We start from the raw sequence: 23,942 nt of genomic DNA on the forward strand, positions 1-23,942 counted from the left end.
GGAGGGAGGAAGGAAGGAGGGAGGGAAGGAAGGAAGGAAGGAAAGAAGGGAAGGAAGGAAGGGAGGAAGGGAGGAAGGAAGGAAAGAAGGGAGGAAGGGGAGGGAGGAAGGAATGAAGGAAGGAAGGAAGGAAAGAAGGAAAGAAGGGAGGGAGGGAGGGAGGAAGGGAGGAAGGAAGGAAGGAAGGAAGGAAGGAAGGAAGGAAGGAAGGAAGGGAGGAAGGAATGAAGGAAGGAATGAGGGAGGGAAGGAAGGGAGGAAGAGAGGGAGGAAGGAAGGAGGGAGGGAAGGAAGGGAGGGAGGGAGGGAGGAAAAAAAATAAAAGAATGGTTGCCATAGTTCACATGCCTGTGTTTCAACCTCCATCTACAGCCTAACTCTTAAAGTCCTCCCCTGGGCTGCTGGTGAATGAGTTGTCACTTTTTATAGGCTGAAGTCCCCCAGACCCATCATACTATTCACAGGCAATTTTCTTGCTGCCCCCATGCTATGTGTATCTTTAGTTTTTCAAACAAGAAAAGTTCAACACAAGCAATACTCCATGGCCAGTACTCTCATGTCTATTGTCTTAGAATGTAAACAACTTCAGAATAAGGATTGTCTTGCATCCTTGTATATGTAGTCTCATGTCTTGGCAGTGTATGGTAGGTAGTGAGTGCCTCTAAAATTCTTTTTCATTCCATGACCTATTTTTATTAATAAAAAATGACATGTAGGTGCAGTCAGGTGGTACAGAGTATAGAGCACTGGCCCTGGGGTGACGAGGACCTGAGTTCAAATTCAGTCTCAGATACTTAATACTTATTAGCCATTTTGGTCAAATCACTTATTCCCATTCTCACACACACACACCCCTACGTTGAATGTATGGAGGGTTGTTTATATAATATATGTATATTTTATATATAAATATATTTTATATATTTATTTTTATATATGTTTATATATTAAACAGGGATTAAAAAAGGGAAATCCTACTTTCTTTAATGAGCTTGCAATTCAGTGGGAAAGGGAAGACAGGTAAATGGTTAATAGTTTTAAAAATTGATTGCAAGATGTCCTAACCAACAATAGTCAGTTACAAAATTCTAATTTTGAAACTTTTTAATCCTTCTTTTGCCAATTGTGCCAAACAAATATATCTTCTGAGCTTCAATCACCAAGTGTTGATTTATACTCACAACATCTCATAAATGTCCCTATTCTTGTTGGTTTTTAAAATAAATTTATTTATTTTCATCCATATGCACATTCATTTTTTCAAGTTACAAAATTTCCCTCCACCCTCCTTTCCCACTCCCCTCTCTTCAGCAGGAAACAGTTAGGTTAGCATTTTGCCTACATGTTTTGATAAACATGCTTACAAATCAGTAATTTTAGGCATGAGGAATTAGAATTAAGGGAAAGAGATATATGAGAAATAATTTTCTAAAGTTCATCATATTTGGAAAGGTTTTGTGTGTGTGTGTTTTGTTTTGTTTTTCTTCCTCTGGATGGGGATCACATAGTCCATATTCAGTCTAATACAGTTGTCCTCGTCCTTTTGTTGCTCATACAATCATTCCCACCCCCCTCGCCTGACTTACTATTTCTTACAATATCCTCCTTGATTTCCTTAACTGTATAAGCTCTTCAGATCCATTCTAGCCACTGCACAGTTGCCAAATCAATTTACCTAAACTGTAGGTCTGCGTATGTCGCCCAGTCATCAGCAAATTACAGTAGTTCACTCCTTCCTCTAGAGTCTGTTTGATATTTCAAATTCATTGCAGCTGCTACTTGAATTCACAAGGTTGCTTCCAATACTGAATGTGTATCTTTTAGGATTGATGCGCTCATTCACCTAAGTTCAGGAGAGAACAAACATAAAAGCTCAATCTTGCTTTAAGCAAAAGATATGTTTTGATTGATGAATGGTCAAAGGATATGAAAGGAAGTTTTCAGATGGAGCAATTAAAGCTGTTTATAGTAGTATGAAAGAATGCTCTAAATCATTACTGATTATAGAAAGGCAAATTAAAACAACTCTGAGGTACCATCTCACACCCATCAAATTGACTAATATGATTGAAAAAAAAGGAAAATGATCAGTGTGGCGGGATGTGGGAAAACTGGGACACTAGCACACTGTGGTGGAGTTGTGAACTGATACAATGATTGGAGAGCAATTAGGAACTGTGCTCAATGGTCTATAAAACTGTTTATACCCTTTGATCCAGTAATACCTCTACTAAGTCTATATTGCGAGGAGATCATAAAAAAGGGCAAAAGACCCACATGTACAAAAATATTTATAGCAGCTCTTCTTGTAGTGGCATAGAATTGTGTTCACTAATTGGGGAATGGTTGTACAGATAGTATAGGGATGTGAGAGAATACTAGTTACAAATTAGTTTCTGTAAGAAATCATGAGCAAGTGAATTTCAGGTAAATCTGGAAATATAAATGAACTGATACTATGTGAAGGGCACTGATAAATTCAGAGAATATTGTGCAATTACAACAACACTGTGTGATAGTCAACTATGCCAGCCTTAACTCTTCTCAGAAGTAACAAGGACAAAGATAATTCTAACAGACTTGTGATGGAAAATACCTTCCACATCCAGAGAAAGAACTATGGAATCTGAATGTGGACCAAAGCAGACTATTTTCACTTTTTAAAATTTGTTTCATGTTTTTTCTCATATTTGTTTTCTTTTTGTTCTGATTCTTCTTTCACGACATGACTATTATGAAAATATGTTTAACATGATTTTACGTGTATAACATATCGGATTATTCACCGTTGGGAGGGGGAGAGAGATAGGAGGATGGAAGACAACTGTGAAACTCAAAATCTTGCAGATTTTGAAAACTGCCTTTAAATATACTTAGGAAAAAATTTAAAAAGGAAAGATGTGATTTAGTTTTCACATGCTTACAACCACCTGTTATCATTTTTTAGAGTCAAACATAAGAAAAATTTAGAGACAGAATATTACCACTCCAAGTGATATATGCTGGACTATAAATTAGCAGTTTTTGTCCAATTGTTTCAGTCAAGTTCGACTCTGTGATCCTTTGTAAGGTTTTCTTTCAAAGATACCAGAGTGATTATCCATTTTCTGCTCCAGTTAATTTTATAGATGAGGAACTGAGGCAAACAGGGTCATACAACTAGGAAATGTCCAAGGAGAAACCAGGATAGGTTTGAACTCAGGAAAATGAGACTTCCTGACTTCAGGCTGGGGACTCTATTCACCTCACTACCATCAAAAGAGTGAACATGGTTTCAAATTCTGACTTGTCATTTAACTTTAAACCTTTTTTTTTACTATGTAAAATGCATTAGTTAAAAATAGATAGCCTCTATTATCACTAAAGATGCTACAAGTCTTTGAAACTGATTTTAAAATTTTTTGGTCAGCTCTCTATATATTCATGGTAGTTGAAATGTTCTTAGTTAAATAAGCAAATTAATAAAGCTTTGGAAATAAGACTTTAGTTTCTACTGATTTGTCCTTTGTTTAGAATCATTGATTGAATTAATTCTGGCCATTGCTAATTTGGCAGGTAAAAGCAGAAAATGCATAATGCACAACCTCTGGTTAATAGCATAATTATTCTATTGAATATATTAATAATTAACAGATATATTAATAATTAACAGGGCCTAGTACATAGCAGCCAATTAATAAATGCTCATTGATTGTCTGCCTGAAACCCACTTACTTTGATTGTCCATGGATTAAAAAAAGAAGGGGACTGTGTTATTTGAAATAAAGTGACTTTGGGGGCAGGAAGTGAGGGGGAAAATATGCCTGAGGGAAAGATTTATAAAGTAGCTCATGAAACTCCCTAAGAGATTACTGACCCCTACCCTTGATGAGCATACTTAGTCATAATCATCTCTTGAAACAGTAGGAAGCTTGATTATACTTACTGATTGATAAATAGACAATATAAATATCAAATCATGAGAATCTAAACATTTTATCTATGCTTCTAGTGACAAAATTTGGAATTACTGTGTAGTTCCCTTTCTTATTGACAGAAAGCCATAATTGGTACTTTGTAGAAGGCAGAACTCAGAGTCAGGGAAGCCTTGCATTCATATCCCCAACATCAAAGTTTTGCTAATTGTGTAACAAAGAAAAAGTCACTTATTCTCTCTGATTTAGTTTACTATTGTTCAAAATAGAATCATACCTGCCTTATAGATTTGTTTAAACTCAGAGAAGTCCATATAAAGGGCTTTCCAAACTTGAAAGCATTATTTTAAAGTTAGTTGTTATTTCATTCTCACTGGAGAGAGTTTCACTGGAGTTCAGATGGAAATGGCCCTGGGACAAGTTACTATCCTGGTGTCTTTATGTTGAAAGCTTCAGCAGACTGTTGCAGAAGTAGATAAAAGATTGAATTTTATAATTGAGTGAAAGGATTTTGATGCAGGTTTATCTTGTGCAGATTCACGGAAAGCATCTTCCGGACAATTCTGGTAATAGACAGGGATTTGCCTTCATCCCTGTAAGTGAATTGCTTTTCTTTCAACATTGTTTAAGTGTAATTCATGTTTGTTTGGTTTTTGTGGTCCCAAAATATTCAAGCATTTTTTCTTGAATGTTTATGTGGCAATGTTTTAGCTATAGAATTTTTATTAGATATATCACTACTCATTCATATTCTAGTATGGTTTTTGTCTCCTATTTGTTGATATCTTTATATTAGTGATTTATTCTTTCATATAGCAATGAAGATTCTTTCTTATAGCAATGTCCATGTTCAAATTATTGATTATTCCTTAGTTTCTTATTTTAGGTATATATTTATATATGTTTGTTTATGTTTCTCTCTGTGTGTGTGTATATGTGTATTTGTGTGTGTGTGTGTGTGTGTGTGTGTGTGTGTGTGTGTGTGTATTTAAAGCTTTTTTATTCTGGTTTTGTGGAAGATAGTAGAGTGCAAAGAACACAGTCAATCAATAAATTACTCAATATACATTTCTTGGAGTCAACACATCTATTACCAACTGTAGTTCTACACTTTCGATATTGGGCAACTCTAGGCCTCATCTTCTTCTTCTGTAAAAATTGGGGAATTTGGACAAGATATTCTGATGCTGATTGTAGAAACTCACTAAAACGTTATATGTTATAGTCAAGATACTTTACCAATTATAAGATTATAGAAATCAACATTTCAAATATCCTCCAGCAAAAACATTTTTTCATTAAATTAAGATAAATATCAATAGATAATTCATAATTTTGATATCCTGACAGAGAGACTGATTAAAAGTATAAAATTAATGTTGCCCCAATTTTTGTTAAATGAAATCATACCAAAATGTCTAATATTAGAAAGTAGAACTAGCAAGTATAACTTTCAGAATCTCTTGTAAAATTATATATACATATATATATATATTGCTTCTGAATAAAAATATAATACATTGTCTTTTTACATATGAATTGTGATCTTTCTGGACATTATTCACTGATACAATTACCATAATCACAATTACATCCTTGAATTAAAGAGTAATTTTGTTTGTCACAACACCAACACATTTTTAGTATTTGCGTCATTTTTTAAATGTATAATCATTTCTTTGAAATAACCAATCCATCAGATGGCTTAATACCAAAAGTACAGTTGAAAAGATTGGTGAAATTGAATAGGACTTGCTAAAAACCAAACCCATCTGAATCAAGAAGAGAAATCAAAATCTCACATTCTTAGCTCAGAGAATAAGCAAAGAATTGAACTGGTTTCTATATTAAACTTAATGACAGCAATTTATTTTAATAAGCTCAAGAGTAAAACACTTCAGATAGTCAGGGAATGAACTTCTGATTTCATTAGCACAAATAGAATCATCTTGTATTTTTGAGAATATGGCAGGTAAATTGTTTTAAAGTTTTAGCATTTGTTAAATTATCATTTGCTGCTCCCCAGACTGGAATCTAGTCTGGCAAGGATCTAAGTAATTCCAAGACAAATTTATATTTGAAAGCACTATGGTAATGTGGATATGGTGAGTCAGGAAGACAGTTTGAAATCCTACTTTAGACATTTACTAGCTGTAAAACCCTAGGTAAGCCATCTAACTTCTCATTGTCTTAATTTCTTCATCTGTATAATTAGAGGCATGGATTCCACATTAAAATCCTTACCCTCTCTAAAAACAAGCAAATCACAAAACTATCAAACAAAAGATAATTATGATTTGCTCAATTTCCATGAATATCTATCTCAAACTCTTCAAAACTTATGTCAAAATAACATCTGGGATTAGGAACAAATGGCACTTTCCATGACTTCAATATATACCTAAAGTATATTTGACACCACCCCCACCATGAACCTTTCCATATGTTGTGTTTGGTGAAAAGCTGCCTATTCACTTACCGATAGATAGAGTTTTCTACTTTTCATAAAATGTGAGAATAGGCAATATAGTCTAAATGATGTAATGTACTAAAGATAACCTCTATTTTAATTTTAGATTATGCAGTGATAACATGTTGTATTTCTGTAATACTCTCTGCAATTATTTTAAAAGATTTTAATTTCTATTCTTGTAGGTAACAACCCTGGTTAATACAAGTAACAAGGGACCATCAGGGAAGAAGAAAGGAAGATCTAAGAAAGCTCATGTGTTAGCAGCTTCTGTGGAGCAAGCCACCCAGAATTTCTTGGAAAAAGGTGAACAGATTGCTAAAGAAAGTCAAGATCTCAAAGAAGAACTGGTAACTGCTGTAGAGGATGTACGCAAACAAGGTACATTGAAGTAAATTCTAAAACATGTATTTAATTTCTAAATATAAAATTTCCTCCATGAACAATGAATCTTTGCTAAAATACATGGAAGTTTCACTTTTCTTAATCAGCTAGCTGCTCCTATCTTTTCATACAGTCTATGGGGGTCAGTTTAACGTTTCCAGAATTAAGGTTCAAGATAAATACTTTTAGTTATGATCTTATAGTAGTGTCTCAAACTTGTCATGATCTCCATGACTATGATCTTTAGCTCTATTTCCTAAATCTGTATCAGTTTCTGAGATAAAGGTGATTGAAGAAGTCCCGTTGCTGATGGATTCTAGCTTCCTAGGTTTCATGAGCCAGCACTTGTAGTAGGAGGCAGAGAAAGAGGCAACTGAATCCATTAAATAGAATTTAAAAATAAATGAAGTTGAACCTGTGAACAGGACCTATTTTCATGGGCTGGGTTGGATAGATTGAATGAAGCTGTTTCAGGACTGCATTTAAATCCTCCATTCTTCATTTCCTATTTCCTCTAGACCTCAGTTTCCTCATCTTTTATATGAGGGGGGGTTAACTATTATGGCCTCTAAGATCCAATCTACCTCAAATATATATATGCCCCTTTAATATTTCCTTTGCTTCTATAATCTCACCCAGATTGTATGACTCCCTGAACTCTTTGATATCAATTTGAAACAAATTTTATCTATACAAAATGTTGGTGGCACCCTATATGGTATAATTTTCATTGGAATTCCCACTCTCTGTCAATGTCTCTGCCCAAGGCTATCTATGCTGGCCAGTTAAAGTTGGGATGAATAATTTCAAAATTGAGTGAAAGAGAAATGCTGTAGAATAATGTCTTACACCCTGTAACAAAAGAAAATCCATCATGAGGGTGATGATCAACCTTGATGGACTTGCTCATTCCATCAGTGAAACAACCAGGGACAATTTTGGGCTGTCTGCAATGGAGAATGCCATCTGTAACCAGAGAAAGAATTATAGACTTTGAACAAAGACCAAAGACCATTCTTCATATTAGAAAAAAATTATCTTATTATGTAATTTTACTATCTAAAACTTTATTTTTCTTCCTTAAGGATATGATTTCTCTGTCATCACATTCAACTGAAACCAATGTATACCATGGAACCAATGTAAAGACTAACAGAATACCTTCTGTGGGAGTGGGGGGAGGGAAGCAAGAATGGGTGAAAAATTGTAAAAACTCAAAAATAAATAAAATCTTTCTTCAAAAAAATCAGAAAAAAACAAAATTTATCATAAAATCTTAAGTGTAGAGCTGGTTGGAACCCTTATAAATCATTGATTCTACCCTCTGAATTTTATAGATGAAAACTCTGGGATGCAAAATGATTAGACAATTTGTCCAGGGTCTCATAGTTTGTCATATGATTGACAGAATTTGAATTTAGATCATCTTGACTCGAAGTATTCTATCCTCTGTGCCATCAAGTCATATCAAAATACTTCCCAACACACAAACTCCTTCCCCAATAGAACAGTGACTATGACTACCCTTTTTGAGTATTATGAGAATAGTGAGTGATGAGCAAATTTTGACCCATTCCTGAAGAAAATTGGTCTGACTCTATTGATATATTGTCAGTGCAAAGCTAAATTGAAAGCAAAAGTGACCATATATATATATGGTCACTTTTGCTTTCAATTTAGCTTTGGACATATATATATATATATATATATATATATATATATGCAATAAAGAAAAGATGATATAGGTTGTACTAATGAAAAGGTACTCATAGTTTACTTATATCTGAAAAAATAGATATGACTTATGTAGAAAATAATTCAAGTATTTTTCATTTTGCAGAATAGGGAGCTCAGAAATATTAAATAACTTGCCCATAATCATTAGTAGTCAGAAGAACTGAGATTTCATTCAGCCTTTAACTTCATCATGCACTTTCTGATGTAATGAATGTGAACTAGAATCCCTGGAAAAATGAATGAGAGAGATGTGGGTTCACAAGGGCTGATACACTAAGAGAAACTACTGATTCTACTTAGTGCCCCAAAAAAAGATTCCAATGCTGGGCAAAAGAAGGATTTCTCTATAGGTGGGTGACTTTGTAAAGAGGTATAGTAATAGTAAAAGGAGTAAAAGAGTAGTAAAAGAGAGAGAATGGTACAGGTGGTGATGGGGAAATTAATGACCTGGCATCAAGTAAAATATCATGCCCTGATAGCCTAGTAGTAAGTAGAGATTTACAATGAATAATGTCAAGGAAGTCTAGTAGCAAGAAGCTCAATAGAAGGTTTTATCTGGCCAACATGATGGTGGATATTATGAATATGGGCAAGGGGCTGTCATTGGAGATGGTTGGTAGCAGACTTAGTTAAAGACATGATTCTAATCTTTGTAACTATTATTAAGAGAAAATCAGGTGGGTGACTTAGTGTATCTGGTGCTGGATCTGGAATCAGGAAGACCTGAATTCAAATTTTGCCTTAGACATTTTCAGACTGGGTAAGTGACTTCACCCTGTTGGCCTCAGTAACCTCTCTATAAAATGGGCTGGAGGAGCACATGGCTCCTGTATCTTTGCTAAGGAAATCTCAAATGGGGTCATGAAGGGTCCAGTACAACTGAAAAACAACAGATTGAGAGGAAGTCAAGTCCTTGTGTCAGTGGATCAAGACATGCAGTCACTTAGTAGAGACTAGAGAGCTAGGTTTATAGGTTATCAGGATCAAAAGCCTCCTTAACTAGAACTGTGACTTAAGATCTAAGACCAGTGCAGGGTCAAAATTAAGTTTCTTATTATAAGCCAACTGAACTGTGGATTCATTTATCTTTATATTATCCTTGCCCAGGAGCCACATTAATTTCTGAGCCCAGAAAAGACTTTATCCTACAGATGAGGTTTAAGAGACCCTAAAGAATATTGTAGTATCAGGGATAAGTAAGGCTAATCATTTTGATTAAACATGGAAGGAAACACCAGGGACTGAATGTTAAGTTGCAGAATCAGAGCTTTTGTCAATCATGCTGGTATAATAAGATTAATAGAGTTAATGGGAAAACCCAACATGAAATTCACAAAACAATGTTTTAGCATTCTCCAGTGTGGATTCCTTGTAATGAAGCAGAGGATCCTTGAATCCCAACAAAGGACTCAGTGGAAAAATGAGCCCCAAAGAGCTTATGCCACATAGCGGGAAAATTGGGAAATGCCACTGAAAGCCCAAGCACCAGAAAATGCAATGGCATGCAAGATATCAGAAGAGCTAAAGATATTAGAAATACAAGCACATCCAAATGTGCATAAATTTAACTTGTAGAAACAAATAGGAAGGGGTAGCTAGGTGGTGCGGTGGATAGAGTCATGGCCCTGGAGTCAGGAGGACCTGAGTTCAAATCCAGCCTCAGACCCTTAATAATAACCTAGCTGTGTGACCTTGGGCAAGTCACTTAACCCCATTGGCTTGAGAGAGAGAGAGACACACACACACACACACACACACACAGAGGAACAAACAGGAAACATACATGCATGTGTGTACTTGTATGTATCTATCTCTTCAGATGCTTTTAATGAAGTAGAGTAATTCTTTATTCTGTTCTTTTGTTAAGACGCTTGAGCAAATAATTGTATGTTTTAAATGTTTTTCCCTTTTAAACAGTCATTTAACTCACTCACTGAATTTTTCAAAGCAGGCAGAAATAACTTGGGCAGATCATTGTTATTGATTGATCAATGTTCTTTTTTGAAAAGCAGGCGCACAGTAGTCAAGGAGAAAGCAAAGAAGGTCATTGTGATGTATGAATTGACAAAACATTTTTGGCATAAAACCCAAATTGTTTCAGATAGAATGAGGTCATGATTAACAGTACCAGACAGATAAAAGACAAATAGGGAACAAGAAAAGAAGGATGGGAGGAAGAAAGGAGGGAGAGAAGGAAAGAAAGGAAAGGGAGGAATCTATGAATAGTGACAAAAAGATGTGTAAGCAACAGGCTAAACAACTGAGCTGAATTTAATAAGATGAAATTTAATAGTGGTAGCTATTGCTTAACCCTTGAAATCAAGAAGCTTCTATCACAGAAATAATATGGGAGAGTTATGGCTAGGTGGTAATTTATCTGAAACGTCTGGAAAGGGAATTTGGAAGTTCAACAGAGGTAACCAGGGATCTGTGATTACCCAAAATATGAATGGGGTCTTGGACTGCATTGAGAAAGGCATAATTTCAAGAAATTCACAAGTGATTGTCCTACCTACTTTATTCTTAACTTTGAGGACATGGAATAGATGGATTTCAAATGAGTATGCAAATCAAATTCTGATGGGGAAAAAACCCAGTTTATTTTAATATAATGGATTTTCTTTGTAATCCTGTGTATTTCATTTGATGAATACAGCCTCATCTTCTGAGAAGGGCTCTGTGGGTTTTTCCAAACAGCTTAAAGTGTTCATGATACCAAAAAAATTTAAGAAGGTCTGCTCTAGATTCTATTTTAGCCAGAGCATACCTAATTCCAGAATTTATAAGGGACATTGATAGATTAGTTCCTAGCATAATTATCTGTTGTACAGTAGGTTCTCAATAAGCATATCTTGATTGACATGTTAGCTTTGGAGTACAACTGGAATAGAAAAGGGTTTGGAGGCCCTTTTAAATAGAAGTCAAATGAATGAACTGCAGATTTTTATCCTGGAGAGGAACACATTTATGGAGGATATGATATCAATGTCAAGTATTTGAAAATCCCTCATGGGAAAGAGGGATTAATTCTCTTTATTTATTTGACCCTAGAAGTCAGAATTAATAGCACACAGTCAGCAGTGAACAGCAATAAGTAAAGTTGCAAGGAGAAAAATTTTAAATTTAGGAACATGTTTATAATAATTCAGTGACCTTAAGTTGCAGTGTTGTTACCTTGCAATACGGGAGGTTCTATCATAATGGCAATCTCCCTGCAAAGACTATATATGACCTTTTGTTGGGTTTGCTGTAGCTGGGAGAGGAGTTTGTTGAAGCTTGGGAGGGAAATGGGATGGACTGGTTGACCACTAAAGTTCCTGCCACTTCTAAAATGATGCTATGCCAAAGCTCCTATGAAATTCCTCATTGTTAATATGCTGAAGTATCCTAATGTCCACCAAGCAACATTCCATTGTTCTCAAGTATTCTTAGTGACATACAGCTGTAATTCTAGAAAGACCATATTATTCTATGAGTTGAAGTCAAACTGCTTTCTCTTAAGAATAATTATGTTCAAAAATATGAGTCTGATTCAGAGAGAAATTTGGTATCATTTACAGAACTACACAATTTCCCAAAGTCAACCCTGTCCACTATCTTCCTTTGAAATTGTGGGTGCAGCAACTTGTCTAGGATATAGGTACTGAATGATTTACTCTGTTGGACATCTGTTTTAATGCTGGTTTTAATGCATCTGAAGGCATTTTTCATCCACTTGACGTTTTCTTATGTGAATAGTTAGGCCAAACTCTGTTTTTTTTAATGTTATAGCTCATTTATGATCTTCTTCCATGTTCACAACTTTAAGCACCTCAGTCTTGCGATCTATGTAAAACTCTGCAATCTCATCTCTAAGGATTCTTTCAGTTTATACTCTGCTGAATATCTAGGACAATAAGAAGTCTCTGTGAGCAATTTTTTCACTCCGTTTGTATTACATATCAGAGGTTTATTCCTGAATTTTTCATCTGTAACATTAGGAAGATGGACTAAACTTAGAACTGTGACGAGAAGATTACTGCATAATGTTATCTCTTTTTTGTACCTTTAAAGAAATTATTTTTGAAATTCTATACATACATGAGAAAGTATTTATTGTAAGAGCATCATTTTGGTAGCAATTTTCCAAAAAAAATTTTTTTTTTTATACTCAACAAACAATGAAGTAAGGAGCAGCCAGGTTGCACAGTGGATAGAGCACCTGCCTTCTAGAATCAGGAAGACCTGAGTTCAAATCAGCCTCAGACACTTTAATTGACTAGCTGTGTGACCTTGGACAAGTTACTTTGATTAAATAGATGAAATTTAAAAAGTTTAAGTTTAATTTAAAATTTAAATTTAAAATTTAAAAAATTTAAAATTTAAAAAATTTTAAAAAATCAATGCAGCAAAATCTTATTTTTCTCTTTCAGTAAATTATATTACTATAATCACATGAACAGTCTTTAAAGGGTCTACCTTCCCTTCTCAAACTTAGATCAATGATGCACTTGAAAACAGTATATATTATAGTGATAAAAAAATTTTAGAAATCCAAATTCAATTCATCAGTTGGTACTTATGGATATTGTCAAATTGTCTTTTTTTAAAGAAATAATAATTTTGATGATTTTTTTTTTTTTACTAACGTCTAGCCCATCTTTTCATTCATGGATATAAAGTGAATTTTTTTTCACAAATTAAAAATTGTATATTTCCTGAAAGAATCACTTCTCAAATATCCCTTTCTGCAACAGACTTTTCCTAGTCCCCCCTCCTTGTCAAGTCCACTGTTATTCATTCCTTCTCTCTCTCTCCCTCTCTCATATAATAAATATATGCATATATAATATGTATAAATATACATATACACATGCATATATGCATGTATATATTCAAAAGTGGTATCTTGTCTCCCCCCGTAGAATGTGTTCTCCTAGCAGGCAGATTTTACTTTGTATCTCCAGCACTTATCCCAGTGACTAATGCCTAATAGTATTTTTTAAATAATTGTTGTTGGTAATGAAGATGATTTAATCAAACATGTAGTTCAGCTTCTTTGCAGATCTTTATTTCCAATAAGCATTCTCATATTGCCTATTAGGATTATAATTTTCTACAAAATTGATGATGAAAGAGAATTTATTAAAGAATCTTGATAATTATTTTTCTTTTTTGTTTCCATTTTTGCCCTTCCAGTTTTATCTTTAAATATTCCCTCAGTGTGATCTGACTTAGCTATCTCATCAAATATTCTGTATACTTACTTTTTCTTTTCATTGATTCTCCTTGTTAGTATATACATGTGACTTATTTTTTTCTGCCATCCTCCTCTTTGAGAGTTCCATAATGGAGTTTATATTCTAAACTGATATTTCTAACGGCTGTCATGCCTCTCTGCCTGGTTGTGATATCAAGCATGTGTGTGTTCACTATTTGTCTTCTCATGGTAATTGACTTAAAATGCATTGTTTGTTAGGAAATGTTGCTCATGTTCATTTTTCCCCCTTCTATTTCCCATTTTTCAATGAAAAGAATTTGTTTAAATAGGTCAATGGAATGTTTCCCCAATTGTATGCTTTATCATCTTTTTAAAAATTCTATATTTATATTTCTCTTTGCTCTAATAACTGGTGCCTCTATTACCAGTTGATTCAGAAATGACCTCCACATTAATTACTAATCATTTCTTCTCTGTTAAAGACTAATTTTATTTTTGCGTGTAACATTATTAGGTGCTTGCTTTGAAAAATATTACCAAAGAAAATACTAAATTTGGTAACATTGTTTCTGTATGACATACATTTCCCCCGTTTCATATTCCTGAACCATGTTTTTATAGATATTACAGTGAGCAAAGGACTATGCCTAAGTTCAGAAAGTCTTCCTTCCAAATTAGGCCTCAAAAACTTGCTACAAGTCCTGTTATCCTAGGCAAGTTGCTTAATCTGTCAGCTTTGGTTTTCCTCATATGTAAAACAAATGAAAATAGTATCCACCTCCCCAATTTTTTTATAAACTATTTTTAAATTTCTTTGCAAACCATAAAATACTTCATAAATATTAGTTTTATTAATCGAATGATTGTTAGAAATATTTTGTTTTCCTATGTTCAATATTTCAATGATTTCAAACCTAATTAAAGATGATAATAATAACAACAATAATAATATTTTACTAGCATTTATATAGCATTACAGGGTTCTTAAAACCCATTAAAATCATTATTTCATTTTATCTCTATTTTAGGAGATGTAAAAAATTTTTCTGAAAGAATTTATATGACTTCTTCAGCTTCACCCAGTTAGTGAATGTCTGAGGCTGAATTTAACTTATTTTCCTGACTACAAATCCAATGCTATCCATTAGATAGTCACATTTCCTCTTTTTTGATTTAATCTTCAATGTCTTATCAAATTTGTTGCAGAATTTCTTTATATTCCATATGTGATACAAGCACAATAGTTTCATTTGCTTTTATGATGGTATTCTAACAAATTATTTCATAGCCACTACAACATAGAATGATGAATTGTTCATGAATGATTTTTTTTGGTGGATTTTGAATGTATGATATAAATCATCTTCACTAATTTGTTTATATGACCCTTTAACAAGCTCCTGTGGGCTTTCCTTCCATTTAGCTACAACTTCTGGTTTCATTTAGTGCAGAATTTGACTTGTCGATCAAATATGACCCAATATCTAAGAATACATTCTATATTAGTTCACAGGCTCTATTTTACCAATCTCTGATGTAGAGCAAGAAAATTAACATTGCTATAAGTGTGTTCTGTTATTCACTGGGCAAGCATCTCAATTAGGGTGCCAATAACTAAGGTAATATTTATAGATGGTTAGAACAGTTGTTCCTACTTTTTCTATCACACAGTCAATGCCACTGCATAAACATGGGAACTACAAAGTCCTGCAAGCAGTTTTGTATTATCCTGTTTATGCATTGTTGTAGTTTGAATTCATCACTAAGTGGTCAGCCTTGTGATGATTAGCTTCTTTGTTATTCACTAGATTGGTTCTGGAAATAAAGGTAGAACCTGTCTAGTTTGCATTGATATTTAAAACAAAGACTCACAACACAATTCTAATCCCACTTCTGGAAATGAAGATAGAACCTGAGAGAACTTATCTGTCTCTCTCTGGCTGTCACAGTCTTCAAGAGCTACAAGAAAGTTCCTCATTGGGATGAAGTTTTAGAGTATAAATTTGTGGAGAAACTTTGAATTTGACAGAGCAGGGGGGAGAGTGAAGGAGAGAGAGAATCAGAGAGAGAGAGAGAGAATCAGAGAGAGAGAGAGAGAGAAAGAGAGAGAGAAAGAGTTCCAAGATGGTGTTTGTATTTTTTATTAGGCCGCAGCCAAATGGGTTGATCAGGTTTTTAAAGATTTTCTATTATCCATCATGATCTTAACCACCCTCAGTCTCTTTTTTTTCCAACACTCTCTGGAAAACCATTATTCCTTCTCGAACATGGATGGAGATCTGTAGTGTTTAGATTGATGGGCACTGTATCTGTCCTGGAAATCCAATTTTTTATGCTGATATTTTCAAATTCATTTCCGACAATGCTTCCTTCCATTTTTTGTTTATTTTTTTTTTTACAAATTAAACTAAAAAACTCTCTTTCTGTTGCCTTAATAAAATGTTTTCTCAGTCTGCAGTTGCACTAGTGTTAATAATAATGTACCTAGTGGTCTTCTGTTTGGGCTTCTTTTTTAATGACATTTGGGGAAATGTTTCTTTACAACTTGCTGTGCTCTTCTCTATGCACATCATGGTGCCTCCATACAACAGTAATCAAACAGATTGTGACTGAATTCACTGAATCCCAGTTTTTAAAAAGAAACTATAGAGGCAGCATGGAGTGTTTTTATACAATTAGAATACTATGCTGCTTTGTTTTAATGTAGAAATTTTTAAAGCTTGATGGTTCAATAATTTGATTTTTCTGAAAATTGAACTTAGAGGATTAACTGTAAGAATGAACACAGTTTTTGGAGAGATAATTGAAGAGATTTTGAAAGGGCTTCAAAATATAGTTGATGATTGAATTAGAATCTGGAGGGTGAGGAACAATTAGAGCAGAGAATGGTAGATCTAGGTGACAGATTTTCCTTTGGGCCAAGGGAAGCTCTCCTTGCCTTTTATGACAGTGGTATCTGGAGCTGGGTAGCACTGATGGAATATGCATCCTCATTATAAGCTCCCCTTATGCAAGTCACAAAATTGAGTTTTGAATCAGAGAAATACATCTGGCTATAAATGACAACTTCTTTAAGATCTGTCATATCCATGACTATTCGCTACATTTACTGATAATGGATTTGAAATGTCCTGCTTACTCCTGAAACCATCTATTTTGTTACTAATGTTTATAGTTGATATATAGATGTCATCCTTCAACTCATTTTATCTCTTTTCTTCAGGTTTATTTTTTTGATTTTCAGAAAGAAGAATAGTATCTAACTCATAGGACCTAATGACCATTGCTTGTACATTTTGTAGCTAAAATATTTTGAATGATTTTAAGTCATTTGTAAAAGTGTGATATTAGCATCTATTAAATGAATATATAGCCTATTATATGAAAGTATCTTTGAATTCTTAATGTTCCTTATTCTTTAGTAATAACTAACTTTTTATGACACTAGGATTTGTAAAGAAATTAATGATCATTATCTCATTTGATCTTCACAATAAGCTTGGTGGGAAGAATTAGGTGCTATTATCATTCCTATTTTTTAGCAGTGATAACTGAAGTAAGCAAAGATTAAGTGACTTACAAAGAGTCATCGTGCTAATTAAGGAATTGAATTCATATCTTCCTTTACCCTAAGTTCTTTAGAAGGAAAATGGTAGGAATCAACAGGCCTTAGAGTTGGAAAAAAGAAAGCAAATGAGACAGTTTGGCTTAATGTCATTTTACAGATGAACAAGTTGAGTCTAAGAGGTCAAGATACTTGGATTTATCTGTGGTCAAAGCACAATTTCTTTGAAGTCTGATTCAGTATCTTGGCTGAGTATATAAAAAGGGTTGGGCAGTAAGTGTTGCTAAGATTATGTGATAATGAGAAAATTTGTGCCTACTAGAAAAGTGCTGTCATATTTTGCTACTAGGAAATCTACTCTACTCTTAGGAGAAAAGTGAAAGGGGGGGTGGGGAAGAAAAGGTTTAGTTCAATTATTATTTTCAAATCAGAGTTCTAAGGAAGTGAAAGCCAGAGGGAGAAGACTTGAATAGGTGCAATTATAGTTTCTAAAATGAACAAAAGGTGAGTTACTCCCAAGAGGATGACTGAATTCAAGTAATATGTATTAATTTAGCTTCCTTTCATTACACATGATATCCAAGAAATAAAAAAAGCAACAAGTAAAGAGAAGGATGAAAATCTTTACAAGAATCTCAGTTCCCTAATAACTAAGGAAATCAATGCACAAAATACATCTCTTAAAACAATGAGTATACATGATGAGAGGAATTGATTTGAGGATCCCTAGAAAAGAAAGAAAAAAATACTATGACGTAACTACAATGAGAACCCAGGAAAGAACCATAAGATCTTTAAGGATGATTTAAAACATTTATAAAAGAGTTAAAGGTGATAAAGAGAATAAAGTAGAGCTTTGTAACTTTAATTGTTTTATTTTTGTAAAATTTTTGTAAAAAATGTTCATAAAGATTTTTCTTCCTTCTGCCCTTCCCTTCTCCTCTCCCCATGATAGCAAGCAGCCTGATGTTATGTATGTACAATCATATTTAACAAATTTCCATATTAATCATATTGTGAAAGAAGAATCAAAAAAGGGAAAAATCATGAGAAAAAACAAGAACAAAAAAACAAATAAAATAGTGAAAAAAGTATGTCTTGATCTGCATTCAGACTATAGTTAATCCTCTGGATTTGGATGGCATTTTCCATCATAAGTCTTTTAGTATTGCCTTTGATGTATGTTTTGTTGATCAGAGCTTAGAATATCATAGTTGATCACCCAATGTTGCTATTACTGTGTACCATGTTCTCCTGGTTCTGCTCACTTCATTCAGCATCTATTTTTGTAAATCTCTCAAGAATTTTCTGAATTCCATCTGTTTATCCTTTCTTATAGAAAATAATATCCCATTACATTCATATACCATAATTTGTCATTCCCCAATTAATGGATATCACAACTATTTCTAATTCTTGGCCACCACAAAAAGAGATGCTATAAATATTTTTGTATATGTGGGTATTTTTCCATTTTTTTAATGATCTCTTTGGGATAAAGACCTAATAGTGCTATTGCTGGATCAAAGGTTTTGTACAGTTTTATAGCCCTTTGAACATAATTCCAAATTGTTTTCTGGAATGGGTGGGTCACTTCAAATCTCCATCAAAAATGCATTAGTGATTCAGAAACTAGAACTTTAAAGGGACAAAAAAATTGAGTAACTTATAGTTGAAGTTAAAATATTTTAATAAAGAAAATACTCTGGAAAAGGGCACTGGATCGTATGGTAGACATTGTTCCAACCTTGAAGTCAGTAGTAAATGATTTCAAATTCAGCCTCAGACACTTATCAGATTTGGGCACATCACTTAATCCTGTTTGCCTCAATTTCCTTGATTATAAAATGAACTGGACAAAGAAATGAGGAAAAAAAAACTAGTACAAGAAAACACTACTAGAAGAAAATCCAGAAATGGGATAATAAAGATTAGAACAAGGCTAATCAATAAACAGCAACTATGAAAAAGAAAATGAAATAGATTTTTGTCTCTTTAAAATTAAATAAAATTTTTTAACATGCAATAAATAAATATTTATACATAGACAAAATATAACAAAATTAGATGGGCACATTATATCTCTATAGATTAAATCAACTATTCTTGAAGACATAGCTCATTGAGAAAATTTAAGAATCACTGACCTTGGGGCAGCTTGGTGGCACAGTGGATAGAACCCCGGTCTCAGACACTTAATAATTACCTAGCTTTGTGGCCTTGGGCAAGCCACCTAACCCCATTGCCTAGCAAAAACTAAAAAAAATGAAAGAAAAAAAGAATCATTGGTCTTTCAGAATCACACACACATATATACATATGAAAACATTCCAAATACCATATTTCAATAAAACATACATGATACATTCATTACCCAGTAGTATTAAACTTGGAAGAAAATGTTTGTTAAAATAACTCACATCACTGAGACGGAGAATCTCAGACCAACCCAGCCAAAAAAGTAGTTTCCAAATTACAGAATTTCAAGGAGTAAGACTAATCTTTCTTGTGACCAGAAGACAGATCACTTATCAAGGGATTTTGACCCAAGTGGCACGAGACTTGTCTTCAAGAGCAAAAAAAAAATGAACAAAGAAACTAGAAAATATGGTGAAACACAATGGAAATTTGCTTCATCTTAAGCAAAATATATATTCTGGATATTTCTTGTGAATGACCATTGGTAATATCAAAAATAGACAAGTCCAAAACAGAATTAATTCTTTTCTCCCTCAAATCCTCCCTTTAGACTAATTTACCAATTTCTTTTAAGGACCTTAGCAGATCAGAAATCAATAACTAAAATATTATGAATTCGACAGCTATTGTTCATAATCATCTCCCAAGTTTAGAAACCCATAACCTATCTCACTTTTCCCCCTCTCATATTCATAAACCCCCAATTTCCTAGACACAACGATTCGAATTTTACAGCATCTTTTCTCTCCTTTTATATAGCGACCATCTTAGAAAAGGTCCTCCTTAACTCTTACCTGGCTAACAGTAATAGCATCCTGATTGGTTTCCTGACCTTCAGTCAATTCTGTCTTCAATCTAACCTCCTCACAGATGCCAACATTTCTAAATCATTCTTGTCACCCTTTAGTCCCTCTGTCCAAAAGGAGTAACTAATTCTTTACTAAATCTAGAATAAAATGCAAACTCCTGTATTTTAAAGCTTTTAATAATCTGATTCCTACCAATCTTTCTAGATTTAATTCACATCATTCTAACCCTCATATATTTCATTATACCCACCCTTCTATTTTGTTTTTCCAGTAGTAACATTGCTTCTCTCATTTCTATCCCTTTAAAAGGCATTCCCATAATGTCAGTCTTCTTCACCACTATCATTTAGAATCCCTAGCTCTCTTCAAGACTTTATTGTCATACAACCACTGATAGCCTGTATGATCTGTCTACTTATAAATCTGCCTGGCAAGGAAAGAATTAAAATGAATTAGCAGTATATGTAGAACAAGGACAGACTTAGACAAAAGAGAATACCTGTCTGTATCATGAAGTAAAATTGGGGAAAGGAATTGCTTAAAAAAAAAATAAGATAAACCCACTAGGGCTAATTACAAAATAAAGGATTACAATCTGGTGATTTAAGTCTGTGATATGAGGGGAGTTAGATGAATGTCTGAGTTTAAGAGAGACAGTTTGATTTCTACAAAGAAAATAAAATATCTATACCTGTGGGATTGATTTAAAAAAAAACAATTAGCAAAAAGTGGGGAAAAAACATTTATAAACCTAAAAACTAATGCATTGTCATCATCCAGAAAATGCAAAAATGATTGCATCTAATGGATTAGAAAACAATCCCAATAAACTGTTTTAGACAAAGGGAAAAGTACTTAAAATTTAATGCACAAAGACTGACACAGAGATAAATGTGAGGCCAGATTAAAATTTATTATGCTTCAGCTGAATTTTTTTTTACAAAAAGCATCTATGGCAATCTTAGTTTTGGGTATAGCTACAGTAAAATTATATCCTGTCAAGAGAGATAACCAGGACCTCTAATGAAAAAATATCAATGTGAAAAAAAATGTACTAAATGTAGTCATAGAAGTGTTTAAAAGGAAAAAAAACTAAAAAATTCCAAAAATATCTATATAGTCAGACAATAATTATAGGTAACTTTACCAGAGGTTTTTTTTTTTAGATGTAGGCACATCTGATGAAAGAATAAACAGAAAGAAATTATGGATCTGAACAGTATTACTTAAAAAATGGAATGCAAAGTTCTTTGACAGTTATTAATAGAAAATGGTAAAATATACCTATTCTTCATCATCATATGATAGCTTCACAAATATTGACAATATGATAGGGCCTGAAGAATTTATGCATTTGTTCAGTTACTTCAGTCATGTCCAGTTCTTCATAACACTATTTGGTGTTTTCTTGGTGGAGATATTGGAGTGGTTTGCCTTATTCTTTCCCAGCTCATTTTACAAGGGAGGAAATGAGGTAAACAGGGTGCCATGACTTACCCAGGGTTCCATGGCTAATAAATATCTGAGACTGGATTTGAATTCCAGAAGATGAGTCTTCCTGCTTTTAGGACTGGGACACTATATCCACTGTCACTTAAGGACCTTAAGGAACAAATAGGTAAAGGCAAAGCAGGATAAAATATTAAACACTTTATAGACTATAGCACAAATATATATATATGTACATATATATATATATATATACATATATATATATATATATAATCAAGAGAAATGTATACAAAAAATTGAAAAAAAAGTAATGCTATCCTAAATAAGAAAAGCAAAAGGAGCATTTCAAAAATTCCTCCTATATATCGGTCACTCTTCTAGTGTTTTACAAACCTTATCTAATATTATCCACATAATATTCCTAGGAGCTATCATTATTTCTGTCATACAATTAAGGAAATTGATTCTGGGAGAGATTAAGTCCAGGATGACATGGCTAGTAAGTAATACGAAGACAAACTTGAACTCAGGTGTTCCTGACTATAGGCCTACCTTTTGGTTCTGTATACCATCTACCATAAAGAATTATATCAAAGAAAATGCTAATAATGGAATAACATAGACATTTATTTATTTTTTATTTTTTAGCTTTTGCAAGGCAAATGGGGTAAAGTTGCTTAACCAAGGCCACACAGCTAGGTAATTATTAAGTGTCTGAGACCGGATTTGAACTCAGGTATGCCTGACTCCAGGGCCAGTGCTCTGTCCACTGCAACACCTAGCTGCCCCCTAACATAGATATTTTTAGAAAAATGCTAAAAAAGAAAAAAAAATGTATATTTGGACACATTAATAAAAGAACAAGGCAGAAGAATAAAGAGTTGTATAGATACTTTTTGTTTAATTTAAATCTTATAAAACTGCTGACAATATAAATTTAGAAAATTAAGAAGACAAAAGTGGAATTGAAGATAGATCATATGTAACTGTGTTTTAAAATATCAATAAAATTGATAAATCATTAGCTAATTTGTTTTTCTTAAGAGAATTGAAGATGATTATAAATATGAAATCGAGGAAGGAGATTAGGCAAAGAATGGAGAACACAGAATATTGTCAGATATAATTTAGAGAATGATAGAGCAGTAATATTTGTGAAAATGAATAAGAAAATAGACTGCAATACTGCATTTTAATTAATATTTAGGATGGTCAGATGGAAGAGATGACTTAGAATTTAGAAAATTACTAGCGTCATCAATCAAGATGATTAAAATATAAAAATCAACACAGCTTCATTTCCTCTCAGTAATAGGCATAATACCCTAGAATGATTCCACTCCCACCATCCAGAATTCTGGATTTCCTTCAGCTAATGGTAGTGTTAGAGTTCTTTTTGAGCTTATTTTCCATGCTCCCTATGACCTCTAGTTCCTCCATCCTTCTGTGCTCTCTGGGGACATACTCCCTACCGAGAATTCACTTTTGGCCCTTCTCAGATTTACCTTTAGTTAACAAATTGAACTATGAACTCTCCTTTACCTCCAAAGGTTCATATCTTGTCAAATCTTTTGGGAATGCCCCTTCCCCCCAATAAAATCTTATGTCTTTTCTCACCTGTTTATTGTTCAGTGATGGAGAAGGAAAGAATCACAAAATCACGCTGACTGGGACCATTATGTCTTTTTTTTTTTTGTAAGGCAAATGGGGTTAAGTGGCTTGCCCAAGGCCACACAGCTAGGAAATTATTAAGTGTCTGAGACCGGATTTGAACCCAGGTACTCCTGACTCCAAGGCCGGTGCTTTATCCACTATGCCACCTAGCCGCCCCCATTATGTCTTTGTGTTATTTAATCTAAACTGGACTTTTCATATGACAAGAGGATACATTTTTAACTCATTGTTATTTGACTAACTCTTCCTATGCCCATATTGGCAGTTAGATACTTCTACTCCTGCCCCCCCCCATCTCCCCAAACTTTCTATGCCATCTCTCATAGCCTCAATCTTTTTCATTTGACTTTTTGCAAAAAAGTCACACAGGTAATTATTAAATGTCTGAGTCTGGCTTTGAACTCAGTCTTCCTGACTCCATGGCCAGGGCTCTATCCACTGTGCCACTTAGCTGCCCCTCATACCCTCACTCTTGACCTAAGTCATTCCCTCATACTTTTCTGGGAAGTTAAGGGCCATTCACACCATTAACTCTGTT

General features: G+C 33.7%; 1 protein-coding gene across 2 annotated transcripts in view; it reads left to right on the forward strand.

Annotated features, from left to right (window-relative positions):
• CTNNA2 (catenin alpha 2) overlaps window positions 1–23,942 on the forward strand; it is a 1,546,517-nt gene that overhangs the window by 433,214 nt on the left and 1,089,361 nt on the right. For both annotated transcript variants that reach the window (XM_074196107.1, XM_074196106.1), the window contains one exon: window positions 6,570–6,765. In XM_074196107.1, the coding sequence (XP_074052208.1) occupies window positions 6,570–6,765 (196 nt within the window). The remainder of the gene's footprint in view (window positions 1–6,569; window positions 6,766–23,942) is intronic.

Source organism: Macrotis lagotis, chromosome 1 (genome assembly GCF_037893015.1).
Source record: "Macrotis lagotis isolate mMagLag1 chromosome 1, bilby.v1.9.chrom.fasta, whole genome shotgun sequence".
Taxonomy (NCBI): domain Eukaryota; kingdom Metazoa; phylum Chordata; class Mammalia; order Peramelemorphia; family Peramelidae; genus Macrotis; species Macrotis lagotis.